Source organism: Calidris pugnax, unplaced genomic scaffold (assembly GCF_001431845.1).
Source record: "Calidris pugnax isolate Ruff unplaced genomic scaffold, ASM143184v1 scaffold148, whole genome shotgun sequence".
In the NCBI taxonomy this organism is placed as follows: Eukaryota; Metazoa; Chordata; class Aves; order Charadriiformes; family Scolopacidae; genus Calidris; species Calidris pugnax.
In genome coordinates this window covers 1,034,994-1,051,836 of record NW_015090926.1, presented here as the reverse complement: position 1 = coordinate 1,051,836, position 16,843 = coordinate 1,034,994, and the positions used below count along the sequence as shown (strand labels likewise).

Below are 16,843 nucleotides of genomic sequence, written 5' to 3'. Positions count from 1 at the left end.
TTTGGAGCAGTGTTAGCGTATTGGTTTTATTTTTTGTCTCTGAGTATTCACTATCATATGTGCTAATGATTCTTGGCAGTGGTATTCTGGGAATTGCCTTTGATGACTTCAGTATTAGTGTTCTGGATATAGAAACCAGGAAGATTGTCAGGACGTTCTCAGGACACCATGGACGGATTAATGACATGGTAATTGTTAACTCATTTTCTGTAACAGATGACATGTACAAATAACCAATTCATTTTAAAGATGGTGGATTTCTCTGTGTCTATTAAGTCACTGAGTGTTGTATTCAACTGTGAATAGTAAAGTTGTAGTTCAGCTTTACAGCAGTTTGGCCATGTTAATTTTCAAGATAAAGTGTATAGAGTTTTTTTATTTGTATTTATTTGTATTTTTAGTGTGCTTTGAGATTTTACTATAAATTTGCAACAAGCTTATTTTGGGTTTAACAAAATAAAGCATTAAGAGGAATGAAAAGCACATTGAGGAGCAAAATTGTGCAATGCTCTTAACTGTATATACAGAACAGATGCAACAGGTAAATAAAAAAGTATAAACAAATCTGAGATCATGCAATCTGCTGATAATTCCTTATTTTACATCTTGTGTAATAGTGCTTTGTAGTGTTCATTTAAATAGTTTTCACCTTCTGATTGAATTTGAAGTCCTAGTTTATGCTCAGTGGTTTTCATCATTAGAAGTGAGGACCACAGTGCTTTTACTAACAGCCAGATGTGTCCTCTGTCATATATTTAAACCTGTTCTGAAATAACTTCCATTTTTGTCCTTTTCTGGCTTTAAATAAGGTGATGTCAGTTTTGGTTTGTGGTCAGACCATTTCATCCCGGTGTTAGGGAGCAATCTAATCTTGAACTTTGTAAAACAGGACCTCCTGTAGGATCTGACTTGTCAGTTGTGCCATTGAATATATGGTTTTATTTTAGACTTTCAGTCCTGATGGTCGTTGGCTAATAACTTCGTCAATGGACTGTACCATTAAGACTTGGGACCTTCCATCTGGATGGTGAGTTATTTAAAAATCATACAGCAGACTTATTGTAATCCCCTTTCTATCTTTTAAGTTAAAAAGCCTTCTGGCTTGATCATCTGTCACCAGCCTGTACTAAGTGATATTCAAAGTTGCACATGGTCTAACAACTAAGTACCCAGTATTTTAGTCGTGTGTGATGCTAGCAATATGTGCCTTTTTCTGGATATAAAAAAAAAAAATGCCCTGAAGATCTAATAATGAAACTCAGAGTTCTCATGAGGGTGAATCAGAGTGAATGTTCTTTTTCTGGAAGCAGCACTGTAACCTAAATGTCACAAGATTACTTCAGCACATTCACCTTAAGCATTCACAGCGTCATAGAATGGTTTGATTTAGAAGCTGACCTGGACATCTGTCACTAGACTAGGTTGCTCAAAGACCCATCCAGCCTGACCTTGAACAATTAGAGTGATGGGCTGCCCACGACTTCTGTTGGCAACCTGTGCCAGTGTCTCACCACCCTCATCATAAAAAAATTCTTCTGGTCTAAACCTACCCCCTCTCAGTTCAAAACTGTTGCCCCTTGTCCTGTCACTACAGACCTTGTTAAAAAGTTTTTCTGAGCCTTTCTTACAAGATTCCTTTAAGTATTGAAGGGTCACAAGAAGGTCTTCCTGGAGCCAGGAATTCTCCAGGGTTGAGAACCCCAACTTTTTCAGCCTTTCTTCAGAGAAAACATGTTCCAGCCCTCTGATTGTTGTCCTGGACCTGCTCTAACTTCACACCTAACTTGTGCGAGTGCCCCAGAGTTGGATGCAGTACTCCAGTTGTTTTTTTTCTAAATAGAAGCTTGTTCTCACTTACATTCATTTTAGCAGCACAATAAGGCTTTACTTCAGTTAGATTGTTAATTTCTGCATGGTTGCAACTGCCAAAAATACTCTTTAATGACCAATATGAGTAGTCTTTTCCCAGAATGAAATTTGGACAAGTACATGCAAGAGGTTCAGGAGCCCCAAAAAAACAGGCAAAAATGTAACTTTGAGTTCTGCCATTGCATTCTTTCAGCAGCACATCAGATAATAGATTTTTAGTGATTCAAAGCAGTGCTATGCACTGTGCAGCTCTGGTCATACCTGGTACGGAATAGTTTCATTTGGATTGATGAAATTTTGGTAAACAATTTTGTATTTACTATACTATAAAAGTTTTCAATTTACTACAAGAAGTGTGTTGAATCTCAAGAAATAATGCTTAGTTAACAGAACAGAGTTGTAGAACCAGCTGCTCTCATCACGTCTCACTTCGCTTTTGATTTTGGTCTGTAAACAAGAACAAATAACTCAAGCTCTCTGTTTGTTGTTTTTTTTTCTCTCAACTAGTTGTCAAACTTAACTGTTTCTTACAATTTGAGGTAACTGAAATTTGTACCTCAACAAGCCACAGGCAGTGCTATGATCCCAGGCTTGAGTGAATTGTCTGCTAGGGTGTGCATCATCCAGGACTTGTGGCATCACCTGGAACTCAAAAGTGGCTTATTGTTAAAATAGTCACATACTACTAAATATTTTAATTTTCTTTTTATGTGGTGTTTTCAGTTTTCTGCAGTAGTGAAAGGAATGATCAAGGAAGGCTGAAGATATGGAAATGTCAAAACAAGTTGTTGCAGATAATAAAATTTTGCAGTATACAGTTCATTCTTTACTTTAGGTCCTGGTGTTAACCAGATTCATATGAAGTATTTTGAGAGAAGGAATTAACAATTTATGGCAGAGCATTAAAAGATGAGGTCAGAGCAGCATGGAGCTGATGGGAAGTACGAAATAGATGACTACTAGAAAGGTCAGTGTTAGGCATAAGGCGTTGAATGTGGATACAGGGTTCATCGTATTTTCCACAGACTGTGGTTGTCTAAGGAGGTAGCATAAATGTACCAGCTTTAGCTGATTTTAGAGAATTTTATAGAGGTGAGTGGTTTGTTGCACGGTGCTGTTCATTTGCTAAGTTAATTTGTTGTATTTGAATACTTCTAATACGACAGTTTGTATATATACTTCCAGTGTCCTGCTTGTGTTCAGTTGTTTTTGTGCTGCTATTCAGATACAGATAAACAAGTTCATGTTGCTGAGAATTTCTGTTGTTTTTTCTCCACTTAGCCTCATAGATTGTTTTTTGGTAGACTCCGCAGCTGTGAGCCTTACTATGTCTCCTACAGGAGATTTTCTAGCGTCAACACATGTGGATGATCTTGGAATTTATTTGTGGTAAGTATGTGATATATCTGTTTAAACACAGAATTTCAGATGGGGAAGAATTCTTTTAATTACCTTTATTGCAAATAGAGAATTGTTCTGCAAAGTATCATCTCCAGGGTATTGTGTTCTCTGGTTCTAATTAAGACAAGTATTCTGTATTGTTGTGATTCATAAACTTTGAAATCTCTTGTGGTTAAGGAATTTATTCTGATAATTAAATTAACTCTTTTTTCTAAATGTTTCTTTCTTACGTTAAAGTAAATTCCTATTATGTCATTCCTAAACTTTTTCTTTGACTCTACCATTAATTTTTCCACCCCCCTTGAAATGTCAGTGCTCATATAGTGTTACTTCTGAAGAACTTTTCTTCTTGTCCTGGTATACAATATAGTCTGAGACTTCTGAGTAGAATTTGGAAATTGCAATTATTTCTGTTTATTAATGATAGATCAGCACAGATTTAAATAGTGTTTTAGTTCAGTTGCCTCCTGATAACAGCTATAAAACAAATGACTGGTTAGGCCCAGTACTGAAATAAAGCACCTTTCAAGTGGTTTGGTGGGTTTTTTTCCAGTTTGATGTAGATCGATCTTTCAGATCATATTTATTACCTGTAGTTTTGCCTGAGGGGTGTGCAATTGTTAGACTTTTCTACGCTTAAGTAGAAGTGCCTCATTGTAAATAATGACAATTTTTTTTACCTAGCCCTGTTTTATATTGACAGAAAAAGTCATTTGCCAGAATGGCTTCTGTACGTGTTCCAAACCTCAAGAAAATTTGCTAAGACTACTACTCTGAAATTCTGTGAAAGCAGGATGAATCATTTATATTTGCTTAATGTATTGTACATATTAAGTACAAAGCAAACTTTTTAGATAGGCAATTTTGCAATTCCAAGTAAATGTAGTAAATGGCAATGATTAAAGTAATCATACTGCGTAATGCCATATATATTAAGCATTCATGGCAATAATACTTCAGCATAATTTATGTTTCAGACTATCAGATGATACACAGAACTATGTTTAATTTCTTGTTTATCTGGTAGATGAGGAAAACTAATCTTGAATAGAAACTGGTGAATTGCCATAGTGCAGTAGTATTAGATTGCAGTAAAAATTATATCTAAAATACTTGTTCCCGTTCTCCTGAAAATTGTTTTTAAAATGCCTGTCTTACTTTTCAGGTCAAATCGTTCTCTATATTCACTTGTCTCTTTACGGCCCCTTCCGGCAGATTATGAACCTTCTATGGTGACACGTCCTAGCACCTGCCCTGTGCAAGGTAATCGTCAGATGGGAGAGTATTTTGTTTTCAGTTTGGTATTATATTTTACTTAGAAAATGGTTTGCTTCCTCAGTGAAAACTCATTGTGTCTTGGCATTCTTTCTCTGAACTGTTGTATCGCTTCTGCCATTTTTGGCATAGTTACTCATATGCAGGTATTATTTACTAAAATCTAGTCATGTTTCTATGTTCAGACATAAAGAATCACATTGTGATGATCTCCCCGTCTTCAAGGAGATTTTATAGATGATAAAAACATCTGTGCTATTTGCTGCCTTTCTTTAATCCCAGACACTTGTAACTACCTGAATTGGGTTCAGTTGACCTGCTGTGTTCCTGTGCTAGATTGCCAATGAAGGAAAGGCCTAAATTGCATTTTTGATTCATTTAATAGAAATGGTTGAGCTTCTGAAGGCCTCTAGATGGGGATCTTGTCTGCCCGACTTTAGCAGTGCCTACATTTAGATGGCCATCTGGAGGAGAAACAGACCTAGTTATTGACAGCATAAAAGAACAAGGAACATACTTGAAGATGACTGCTTTATTAAGCACATACTTGTTTTAGATACTTAAATTAGGGAGACAGGATTTCATCCCAAAACTTTGAATGTTTTAATCCTGTAACCTGATTCTGGCTGAACGCTTTAATTCACTTCCTGGCTTCAGCAAAGGTAAAGTTCCTGTTTAGATATTCAGAGCTTTTATTGGTGTACATGTCTTCGTTGTTTTGGACTTTTCTATCATATTCATGGTTTCAGCCATGTAATATTTTGCAAAAATGAAGGGAAGGTAGATGTTTGGTCAAGACCACACCAGAAAGCTAGAGAAACCTCATGATAGACTGCGTATCTTTTGTTGTGTGAAGTGGTGCTTTATGGTTGAGATTTTCTTCATTTTTATGTGCCATTTTAGTCATACCTATGAACAGGTTGTGAATCTTGTATGTGTTTAAATGAAGAGATTTTACAGATTTGAAACTCAGAACTGAAACTGCTGTGTATATATTTTGCAGCAGTTAACAGTTTAAAAGTAATCCATTGTTCTTCCTGTAGGACTTCTATAAATTGCTTTTATATCATTTCAGCCAAAGTGGAGATAAACCTTGTTATTTTTTAAAATTTTATTTATTCAGTTCTGCATTTTAGCTACAGTTGTTTGCCATTTTAATATTTAATAAGGTGAATGAAGATTGTTTCTGTAGCTTTTCAGCTATATGTTATGCTGGCATCCACATATATGGCTGTTTTGCATGTGTTTTTCAAAAATTGCAAAAGAAATTATCATGTTGTTTTGATTTTTCAATAAAATAAATGTGAAGTATGTATGTTCATAAAAGATCTCTGTTCTTGAAAGATGTGGATGTGTCAGGAGATGAAGAAACATGTGATGAAATGATAGAATATGTCTCACCTGAGCAACTGGGAGAGCAGCTAGTGACTCTTTCTTCATTACCAGAATCAAGGTGGAAAAATCTCCTCAGTCTTGATGTTATCAAGGTAACAATATTAGGCACACCATTGCTTATCTACTGTAGTATTTGGAGTGTAGTTTTTAAGGAGATAAAATAAGGGGTGTTTCTCCTGTAATGTAAAACAGGCAGTTGTCTTTACTGTTCTCTTGGATGCTCTAGAAATCTTGAGAAGGAGGAACTGTTTCATACCATTTGCCATTACTGTTCCTGCAACATGCAAAATAGCTGTCTGAAGGCAGGTAATTCCATGTCAATGCAGCTAATAAGTGCGTATAAAGCTGCTCCAAATCACTGTTGGGCATTCCCATAACTGGAAAAAGAGGGAATGTGCAAAAAATAGTAGTATAGAGCCAGGTATATTTGCCTTGTTCCATGAGCTGCATTTACCTAATCACAAAACTTGATCCCACTTTTCAGGTATTTTTCAAATTTTTTCAGTAGAAGACTATATGGTGCTTTTCACAATTTCTGGCATTTGGGAGAGGGGCTGCTTTTCTTCTGAATAGTAGTTTCATTTCAAACGTTTTACCTATATATTTACTTCTCAGTTAGTCCTTTCAGGTTTCATAGTATTTTAAAAATAAAACTCTTGACAAACAAAATTCCCGTATGTTCTTACTATGATGATGATTTTAATTCAAATATCTAATTAACAGAAAAAAAATAAACCAAGAGAGCCACCAAAAGTTCCCAAGTCGGCACCTTTCTTCATCCCAACAGTTCCTGGTCTTATACCCCGATACATTGCTCCAGAGGAAGAAAATGATACACAGGTAAAAACCAAAAATCAATACAATAGTTTTTATCTAGTGTATTTTACAAGAAAATTTTAAGTGCTTTTTCGTGCTGAGTAAAATCTTGCTAAAGACTATAAAGTACCAGTTTTAAACCATTTGCATTAATGCTTTTATCTTGCAGTCTTTTATTCTGTCAGTAGGAAAAGAATCTAATTGACATATAAAACATGTTTGCCTATTAATGTACACTCTCTTATACTTTCATGGTCTAGTCAAAGGTAGTAAACCTTGGAGTACTGGCACAGAAATCTGATTTCTACATTCGTCTTGAAGAAGCCCTGAGCACTAATGAATGTAAGTTGACGAGACATTTCACTAAAAATATAGATGCTAATAATATTTGGATGTGCGTTTGATTTCTAATGCCAGAATTGTAACGTGTGATGGGAAAAAGTAGGCATATTGCAGTAGCAAAGGCAAGGAGAGTGACCAAAGAGAAAGGCAAAGAGTCTTTCTAGTCAGCTATGTGTCTATATATATAGACAGAGTCAGCTACAAAGCTGACTAATACATAGATAGCCAGTGTAGATTAAAGGTTCACTGGTGTTCCAGCTTGCCTGCAGCATGGAGCCTAGTTATGGCTAAAACACATTTAGAGAAAAAAGTTAGCGTTCCTAAGATTGTTGGACTTTTTTGGAGATTGTGATGATCTCACCCAAGAAAGGTGCTTCGTGTTATTTGTGGGGTAAGAACGGAAGGGAATGATCTGGTAAGGAATATTCAGGTGATTCACTGAAACATGAAAAAAATAATTTGCCTAGCAAGTTCTATTTTCAAGGGCTACTTCACTAAATGTTCAGCAGACTTAGAGCTTTAGTTGATTGCTTTATAATTTAAAGCTTACAAAGAACTATTTTTTATAAGAATAAGCTCTAGGATTTCTTTTAACATTCATTTTGAAATTCAGTCACTTAAATTGACTGTAGAATGTACCAGCTGTTTTCGCTGTTTAACTTGTGCTACTACAGAATCATTGAAATTTGTATTCTCGGAAATGGTTGCCAGTATAGCTGGCTTGGAAATGAAAATGTACAGTCACTGTCAGCTCGTCCACAAGGCAGTTTTGCTGAGAATTTTTCTACCCCTTCTTCAGCTCTTTTGATATGACTTAGTCATATCAAAATCATATTTTGATATGGCTTAGTCAACTGCACTTAAAACATTTTGTGTGTAGAGCTGTATTGTCTGTGACAGACAAGGTGGTTTTTTATGCTGTGTTTTTAGTATTTCAATTGATAGCATTCTACTAAGATGCTTCAGAGGTGCTCAGAGAAGAGTGAAACACCAGGTGAATATGTAAAAACCTAACCAAGCACCTGGAGGCTGGGTGTACCACGGAGCAAGTGCACTCCGTAGCAGTCCTGTGAGCCTTCCTGAAGCCACCTCCTTGCTGTAAGGCAGGTGTGGTCCATGGTCTGTGCTGTAATCCCAGTCCAGGGAGCCTGTTGATCCTGACTTGGCAAGCTGCTGGTGTGTAACATTGCTCTGTGCTTGGTAGTTTACAGGCATCCCTTCTAAAGGTGACTAGGCTGTGCAAATAAACAGTATTATACTAGAAGCCATCCTGGCTTACCATTGGAGTGGAGATAGGGTTTTGTACCTCAGATCAGGATGGTGGAACACAGGTTGAGCTGGACACCTTTTACATATTGTATGGGTACCAACTTCATAGTATGGTCCATGCTTGGTTTTTTAATGTCACTGCACAAAAATGAGTTAAATGCATCTCATCTGTTCAGTACTGTTAGTACCACAATTACATTTTAAACTAGTTTATGATTTTCATAAGAATCAAATAGAAAAGGAAACAGATTTATACCACCTCAGGAGTATTTGCTAGTGCCTGATACCATTAGTTATCACGATACAAGAATATAACGAGTTGCTCTTCTTAGCAACTTTTTAGCGAAAGAAATACTATTTAGAAGATGTTTTTTTAAATGTTTCTACAAACACCTGTGTTTGCAACCATACATATTTTTATTTCTGCATTTTTAAAGCAAATGGGTGGAATTCTGAAAGACCAGGTAGGATTGTAGAAACCTTGAGGAAGAAAGTTTATGAAGAGAAGGAAAGAGTTTGTAAATTGCATATGTTTCTACCAGGGAAAAGCTTTCCTCCACTCCACCACCCCCAGGTCCCAGGAAAAGCAGGAGGAATTCACTTAACAGAAGTAATAATTATCTTAGATGCACCAGATAATCCTCAATTTAGCTTAATGTCAATAAGAGTAAACATTGTAAAGATTCCTAGTAAAAGTCTTCTAGGATATATTTGCAGTAACAGCTTGAAGTTTCAAGCATAAACGTTCTTTTTGCCAATAGGTGTAAAATGATGATGTTAATGTGGTTAAAAAGAAATTTTGTTCATCTTAGAAGACAGATATGGGGAAAAAAGTATTACAAATACAAAGATCTTACTTGCATTTTTCAAGGTGAGCTTACAAATAAAATGCAGCTGTCTTTTTTGAGATGTATTTGTCTGCAGTATGTGCCGGGACAGTAAATTAAAGCTAGGATGGCATTTTGTGGAAAACAAAAAAAAGTAAGGAAACAGTAGAAACTTGAAACAGTCGGTCATTGCTTACAAATTTTTGAACAAACCCATCCACATGAAGAATTTGTAAGATTCTTTTCTGCTTTAACACAGATACAGCTCCACTTAACTTACTGAAAACCTTGGGACCATCTCATATTGAGATAGAACTAAGGGGTTTGGCCCCTGAAGGTGGTGGCTCAACAGAGGTGATGCTAAGCTTTTTGAGAATGATCGGGATGATGCTGAACAAGAAGTACAACTTCGAACTTGCTCAGGCGTATCTTGCACTATTTTTAAAGGTAACAATTTTCTTATAAAATTTTATGTTAGTCCTGTTTAAAATGATGGTTGTCCAGTAAAAGGATGTAAAATGTCTGCTTAAAAGAATTATCTTAAGTGATTTTTGTTTGGGTTGGTTTTAAAATTACTAACTGAAGGGATTGGATAATTTGACAACTCATCTGTTATCAGTCAAGAAAACTTGCAAAAACCAGATATTGTGAAGAGGACCATGACAGACAGGTTTTATTCTAGTATTTGTTACTTAGACTTGTAAATTTTTTGGTAACATACCTAACTTCTTAGTGGTTGTTAATTGCTAAGCTAAGATACAGTATACCTTAGGTAAAAAAAGAATTCAATGCATAATGTTTGGGGAAGTAAAATGAGCATCTTTTTGGACTTGCCACTAGCCATTGTAAGCCTGACTTTTACTTTATGTGTCAGTGGGCTGCCTTTCTTCTGTTTTCTGCTAAGCATCACAGAGCTAATGAAATTATTCCCAGGTGTGTGGAGGTTAGAAAGTTGCTGTGATAAAATACCATTGCAGTTACTCTGAGAGAGAAAGTGATTCTGCAGAAGGTTGAAACCCTGTGATGTAGAAATGCTTACCTTGTCAAGATACTCCGATTTATGAAACTGTGAGAAAGCAATTAATTACACTTTGCTAGGAAAAAAGTTGTTCTAAACATTCAGACGTGTAACACTATTTAACTAATTATTTCTTAATACAATGTTGCAGGGATTTGTTTTAAGGTAGAGTTGAATGCTGGACAAATATGACTTTCTTTGGGGTTTTGTTGGGGTTAAATAGAACACACAGGGCAGCTTCCACAAGAACAAGCAGTGCAGACGAATAGATCTGTAGAGTAAAACACTTCGGCTTGGGCTTTTTATCGTGTCTATTTATTATTAGTCTAGTCCCATGGACTGGATATGATTAATAGTTGCAATATTAGATGTTAGAATTCCTCTTTATGTTTAGTTTCATACAAAAGAACTTTAGCTCTTTCAGGGTAGATTATGCCCAGCTAGATATTTTGACTCAGAAATGTGCTCCTGATCTGGACTACAGTAGAATAATATAAACTCACCTTGTGACACATGAACACCAATATCTTTTGTTGCAGATTCCAATTAAAACAGTTATGAAGGTAGCAAGACTCGGAGATTTAAGTTGTAGCCAGGAAGATAACTATTCCATCCATTAAGTGGTAGTAATGTATTGCCTTTCTACAAGATTGAGAGGTTTGTTTTCTTGTCTTTCCCAAGGTTATAGTTTACTACACAGAGAAACATCATCTCCCCTGTATCAGTATAGAGTGTGCTCGCATCACTCTTCTTGCTTTATGCAACACAGATAATTAAAATAGCAATCCTGATTGACCTTGGGGCATCTATTTAGCCCTTCTAGCCTAAAGAGGAATTTATGATGCAGGCTGGAAAGAGGGGAAAGTTACCCTCTTGAGAATTGTGTGATTTGGGTAGATTCAAGAGCAGTGGCAGAAGATCATCTAGTAAAGCAATAACATATTTAATACATTTTGCTGCCTTATCCCATCTAATACATATGTGGGAATAAAATGGCTTGTGAAAGACTAGAAAAATGAGGCAGCATTAAATGGATGCAATTAATTGAAGGAAAATTGAAGTCCTTCTCTTACATGGGACATTCCTGAAAGCAAAGTATTGGAACTGAATGAGGAAGTTGATCTTTTAATTCTTTTGTTATCTGTACTTGTTTCACTAACTGCTTGTTTTCATTTTCAGTTACACCTTAAGGTTCTCTCATCAGAGCCAGACCTATTGGAAGAAGTATCCAGATTGTCAACGCAACTCGAGGAAACTTGGCTTCATTTGCAGACTCTCTTTAATCAGAGTCTATGTGTATTAACATATATGAAAAGTGCTTTGCTGTAAAATACTTCAGGGTTTTGTCTATATACAATAGTAGCAACAAATAATAGTAAAAGTTATTAACAAAAATACTGGATTCCAAGAATTCTACTGGGACTTTTGATACTGTATTTTGTACATCTGTGTATGGCAAAGTATTTTAGAACAAACATAACTGCGTGTTTTTACTCACTTCAGTTGGAACAAAAATAAATATGTGCAGCTTAAATATTCATGTTGTATTAGTTTGTGCTGTCAATGAGCAAAGAGTTGGACAGCTATAGGTAATGTAGCTAGTTATCTTATGCTTTCATGACCAAAAATGGAAATGGGAATGAAGAAACGACTTGCAAAAAAAAAAAAAAAAAAGTGGGAATAATGTAATTTCTGTGCAGGAGACCAAAACCAGTTTTGTGCTTAATAAACAGTTATTATTGATGCAAAAATAAAGCCAAAAGAATGAATTCTCCTCACTTTGGCAAGCTGTGTTCACTATTTTGCCTCACACACCTTTTTCTGAAAGCAGAGATTTCTAGCTATGCTACAAATGATGGACGTTGAAAAAAAGGGAAACAGAACTAAAAAAACCCACCCATTTTTTCTAACCAGGTTTCTTGCTCTTAATTTTGGAGGCTCAATATCTTACGAAAATTAGGATTCTTTTCTTAAAGAGATAAAGATTACTGGAATAAAAGCTTTGAGTTGTGGGGAAATTTTAATTTAATCATGTTATTTTTGTGAATTCATGCTTAGGTTTCAAGTAACGTTTTGGCAGAGTTTGGGAACTCATGAATGGGATTATCTTGAACTTTGTGTATGGAATTCTGCCTTAACAGCAGAAGAATCTCCTGAACAGCGCCTTTGCTGCAATCCACATGCTCCAGCTACAGGCACAGGCTAACAGAGCAACTAATACAAATCTATGCAATTTTGATAAGAGACATGAAAGATGAGTTCTTTGCATTTGGCATAAGACTGAAATAATAATTTTTTTAATGCCATCATGTTACGGAATTCTTTTTAGTCGCGTATCCTGCAATAAATTATCTGCAAACATGCATGTGCAGTGTAGAGTATGGGATACTCCCTAAAACAAGCGACAGTTCCATATTTATCATGAGATCAGCATCCTTTTGGCTGCTCAAATTTGCAAGAAAAGCCATCAAGGTTGTGAAAGAAGCACAGAGGTGATGGGAAGTCAGTTTTTACAGCTTCTCTCTGTTGTTCTGGCTGTTCTTGATCCATAACTTTGACTCCTGTTAAAGCTTGAAGAGAACGGAGAAATACTATGAAAGTTTACAGACTGTGGCATTCTAAGCAGTTAGGACTGAGAGTGTGTTGCCCATGGGAATGATGTATGCCTAGGTTTTTTTTATTAAGTTTACTATTGAGATTTAAGAAAATGCTTTGTACCATTGAATTATTAGCTTCTGGTGATACCCATTACTCCCAATTTCTTGAATTTGTCTGAAGCAGTCCAAATCCCTCAAACTTCAATGTAATATATAGTAAACCTCTGAGCTTATAGGTGTTACTGTAACTAATTTAGAAGATCTTAAAGATTCATTTTTTGAACCAAGACATCAGAATATTAAAAGATGAGTAAGTTGGTAGTTACAGACCTGCCGTAGTAGAGAAAGGAGCAGTGAGTAAAGAACTTTCCTCTTGGATCAGAGCAACGGGGTGTCAAGGCTAGTGTTCTGGTCTCCAGCTGGAGCAAGGGACAGCTACAAAGGTCATGTATGAAGTGATTCTTCTCAAGCGCATCACACCAGCTTTCAGCAGACAGCTGTTTAGATACTTCATGACCCAGATGTATTATAACGGTTGTGTTTAATATTCTGTGACAGACCTGTTTGTTGTCTCTGAGTTCCTCTAATCTCTTTTAGAGCCCATTTATCCTTCACAACATCCTGTAGTAATGGGACCTACAATTGAATTAAATACTAAGGGAAATAATGTATTTCTGTTTGTATTCTCCAGACCTGCTATCTTCTAATGTTGTATGCCCCTCCTACTTCTTGAATGTGAGAATTAATATTTGTGCTCTAGTCTTTGTGCTTCACTGCCTCGGTCACAGAGCAGTCGTGAAATGGTTTCTACTTGAGAAGGCAATACTTCATTTTTCTGAGCACACACGTGTTTTTTCACTCACATATAAGAACTTGTTTTGGGCACAGGTGTTTAAGAGTTGCTGACAAAACTTGTAGGATTTATAGAGAAATTGTGTTTTTTCTTTCCTTTTTTTTTTTTTTATCTACTTGATGTAATCAGGAGAAAAAACACATACGTTTAGCCAAACAGACCATTCCTCTGAAAGCTATTTTGCGAACAATATATGTTTAACATTGTGGATACAGTATTTGCAGTCTGAATAATCTCATTAAATATGTTAATGCAGTTTCTAGTATCGTACAGTCTATGTGGAACGCTTCAATCGTTTCCTTCAGAAGAGTCTTTAGATGTTAGTGACATCCCACCTCCTTTACTCTTTCATCTTTTCCTCAACATTCGTAGTCAGCACTGCTACTTCAGGAGTGTTTGACTATTCTGAAAGCTGCTCTCAGTCTTACACCAGTAGCTCAGATTGTTTCTTGTTTTTAGCCTTTTATTTTGTCCTATTTTCTCCCACATCAAAAATGGTGAGCAACTTTTTGCCATTAATAACTTCTTCAGAAATAAAAAGTAATTTCCATTTGCTAGTGCATGCAAGTGGATATTTCATCTGCTGCTTCCTGTATTACTCCTTCACCCAAGACATCAAGGACAATATCTTGTGATATTAGTCAAAAGTTGTTGATAACAAGTGGTTAGACGCATTACAATTGAATTTGATAGATTCAGCTTCACATTATCCGCAAGAACTCACTTTAGCCTATTGGCATTGTAGTGGCATATGCAACAGGGTGTGAGAAAAATCATTAACTGGATTAAGGGATAGAGTTGTAGAAATTTTTACCATTCTTGCACAATGCCAAGCCCATTTTAGGCTAGCTCTGACTGGCAGCTTGTTGTGGTGCTCCCTGCTAACTCTGCGCCACAGTACTCCTCACAGCTTCTTCTCTGGTCTCTTCCTCACCTATGCTCCATTTTTACCATTCTCCCCACTTTTGGCTTCTGAGCATAGCTGCCCCTCTTAGCAACTCTTGTGTACAGGAGTCCTGTCAAGTTAGGTCTTGGTATTTCCACCATTTTCTTTTGACTGTGCTGTGCTTTCCAGACTGATTTGGTACTCAGCATTGTTTTGACACCAAACCAGTTGCTTGGACCTTGTTCCCTGAACTTCTTGCTGGCTGGATTCAGACTCGAAGAGTGAAAGTTGCTCTTCTCTGAGCCATAATAAGGCTTCACTGCAAACCTTACATTCCCTTTTCTTTCCAGTAAAAATAGAGGTAATATGAGGAAAAACATACAAATATGAAGTGAGAATAAACAGCTGGGAATGTCTACACATTGTTCAGCAGCCAGCATTGACCACTGACTTGAAGCACTTGAACACTTTGTATGTTTCAAATTTAACTCTTGCTCCTTCAAAAGAAATGATAGGAAAGGTCTAAAGCCTGTACAAATTGTCATGATGCAAGTGTCATTGTCCAAGAGAAAGGAAACTAGAAGATGCTAATTTGCATTCTGTGAAGTAGGAAGGACAGTATTTGTTGGCATATTTGAACTCTGCTGAGCTCAGCTGAAGGAGTTCAGCATTGTTTAAAGATCACCAGTATAGAAGTAGTTTCTTCTTTTGACTGTTGACATCAGCAGATGTTTCCACAGCGTGGTATGTTGGCATATCAGTCTTTTCAGCCCATCATCAGTTGTAAAACTTGTGCTTCTCAAGAACAACCAGAAGGCTGTGCTGCCATTTGAGACCTACACAGGCTAGAAAGTTGGACAGAAAAGAACCTGATAAAATTCCACAAGGGCAAGTGTAGGGTGCCGTACCTGGGAAGGAATAATCCCATACAGCCATACAGGGTAGGGGTTGACTTGCTGGAGAGTAGCTCTGTAGAGAGAGACCTTGGAGTCCTGGTGGACAACAAGTTGACCATGAGCCAGCAATATGCCCCTGTGGCCAAGAAGGCCAATGGTCTCCTGGGGTACATTAAAAAGAGCATGTCCAGCAGCTTGAGGGAGGTCATCCTCCCCCTCTACTCTGCCCTGGTGAGGCTGCATCCAGTGTATTGTGTCCAGTTCCGGGCCCCCCAGTTCAAGAAGGAGAGAGAACTACTGGAGAGACTCCAGCAGAGGGCTACAAAGATGATCAGGGGAATGGAACAACCTTTCTTGTGAGGAAAGGCTGAGACACCTGGGTCTGTTTAGCCTGGAGAAGAGAAGACTGAGAGGGGATCTCATCAATGCTTACAAATATCTAAATGGTGGGTGTCAAGAGGATGGGGTCAGGCTCTGCTCAGTGGTACCTGGTGACGGGACAAGAGGCAATGGACACAAACTGGAACACAAGAAGTTCCATCTGAACATGTGGGAAAAACTTCACTTTGAGGATGACAGAGCTGGTTGCCTTCTAGGATGAAGGTGGACAAAGGAAGAGCCATGAATTTAATGATCAATTCGGTGCAAGCATAACAGTATGTAATTACTTAATAGTCTATTATTAAACACTGCAAATTGCTGCTGTTAAAGTCAACAGGCGTGCTGTCAGTTAAGATTCTGCAAATTTTTGTGCTTGTTCTTTGCATTCTCTGTGCCATGTACCTCTTACACAGTGGGCTCCCTCCCTCAAGCTACGGGTGATACTAGGTCTACGGCACAGAGGTGTGAGTTCTTTTTGCGGTAATCCAGTATAATCGGCATTACAGAAATTAATTTAGTCACGTTCTAATTATGCCTAATGCATTATTATTTTGTTAAATATCCCATAGCAAAGAAGCTCAATGAATTAGATGCAGCAATGCTGAATAATGCTACCAGCATTTGAGAGGTTTGCAATGAGGCATGGAAGAATTAGACTGCCAAACAAGTTGAAAGTATTTCAAGTGAATGTCTGATAAGAAAAATTACTCTAAAATTGGTGGGTGCCACAACACATTTGACCATTTCACAAGTTCTTGCCTTTTATCACCAGAGGTCTCATTCTCATGGGTCACCACTGTATTTTGTCCCCTGCCACAGCTATAGATCTTTCTTATTTTCTTAGTAGCTTCTACAGCCTGACTATTTTGTAACCATTTGTTAACACAATTTGTGCTTGAGCAAAGACAAGGGTTCCTAGGGTACAAAGCACTTAGTCTGGGAATGCTGAGAGGTCCAAGAAACACTGTTAGGAGAGACTGTAAAAGCATGTAGCCAGCTGAGAAAGACACACTAAGTT

The 16,843-nt window shown here is 37.1% G+C and overlaps 1 protein-coding gene across 2 annotated transcripts in view; it reads left to right on the top strand.

Annotated features, from left to right (window-relative positions):
- Window positions 1–13,922, top strand: part of WDR36 (WD repeat domain 36) — a 54,760-nt gene extending 40,838 nt beyond the window's left edge. For both annotated transcript variants that reach the window (XM_014951505.1, XM_014951504.1), the window contains exons 15-23: window positions 80–188; window positions 948–1,027; window positions 3,151–3,258; window positions 4,436–4,533; window positions 5,890–6,032; window positions 6,664–6,780; window positions 7,017–7,098; window positions 9,454–9,641; window positions 11,392–13,922. In XM_014951505.1, coding sequence (XP_014806991.1) covers window positions 80–188; window positions 948–1,027; window positions 3,151–3,258; window positions 4,436–4,533; window positions 5,890–6,032; window positions 6,664–6,780; window positions 7,017–7,098; window positions 9,454–9,641; window positions 11,392–11,541 — 1,075 coding nt within the window. In that variant the 3' untranslated portion in view covers window positions 11,542–13,922. The remainder of the gene's footprint in view (window positions 1–79; window positions 189–947; window positions 1,028–3,150; window positions 3,259–4,435; window positions 4,534–5,889; window positions 6,033–6,663; window positions 6,781–7,016; window positions 7,099–9,453; window positions 9,642–11,391) is intronic.
- Window positions 13,923–16,843: the final 2,921 nt, after the last annotated feature.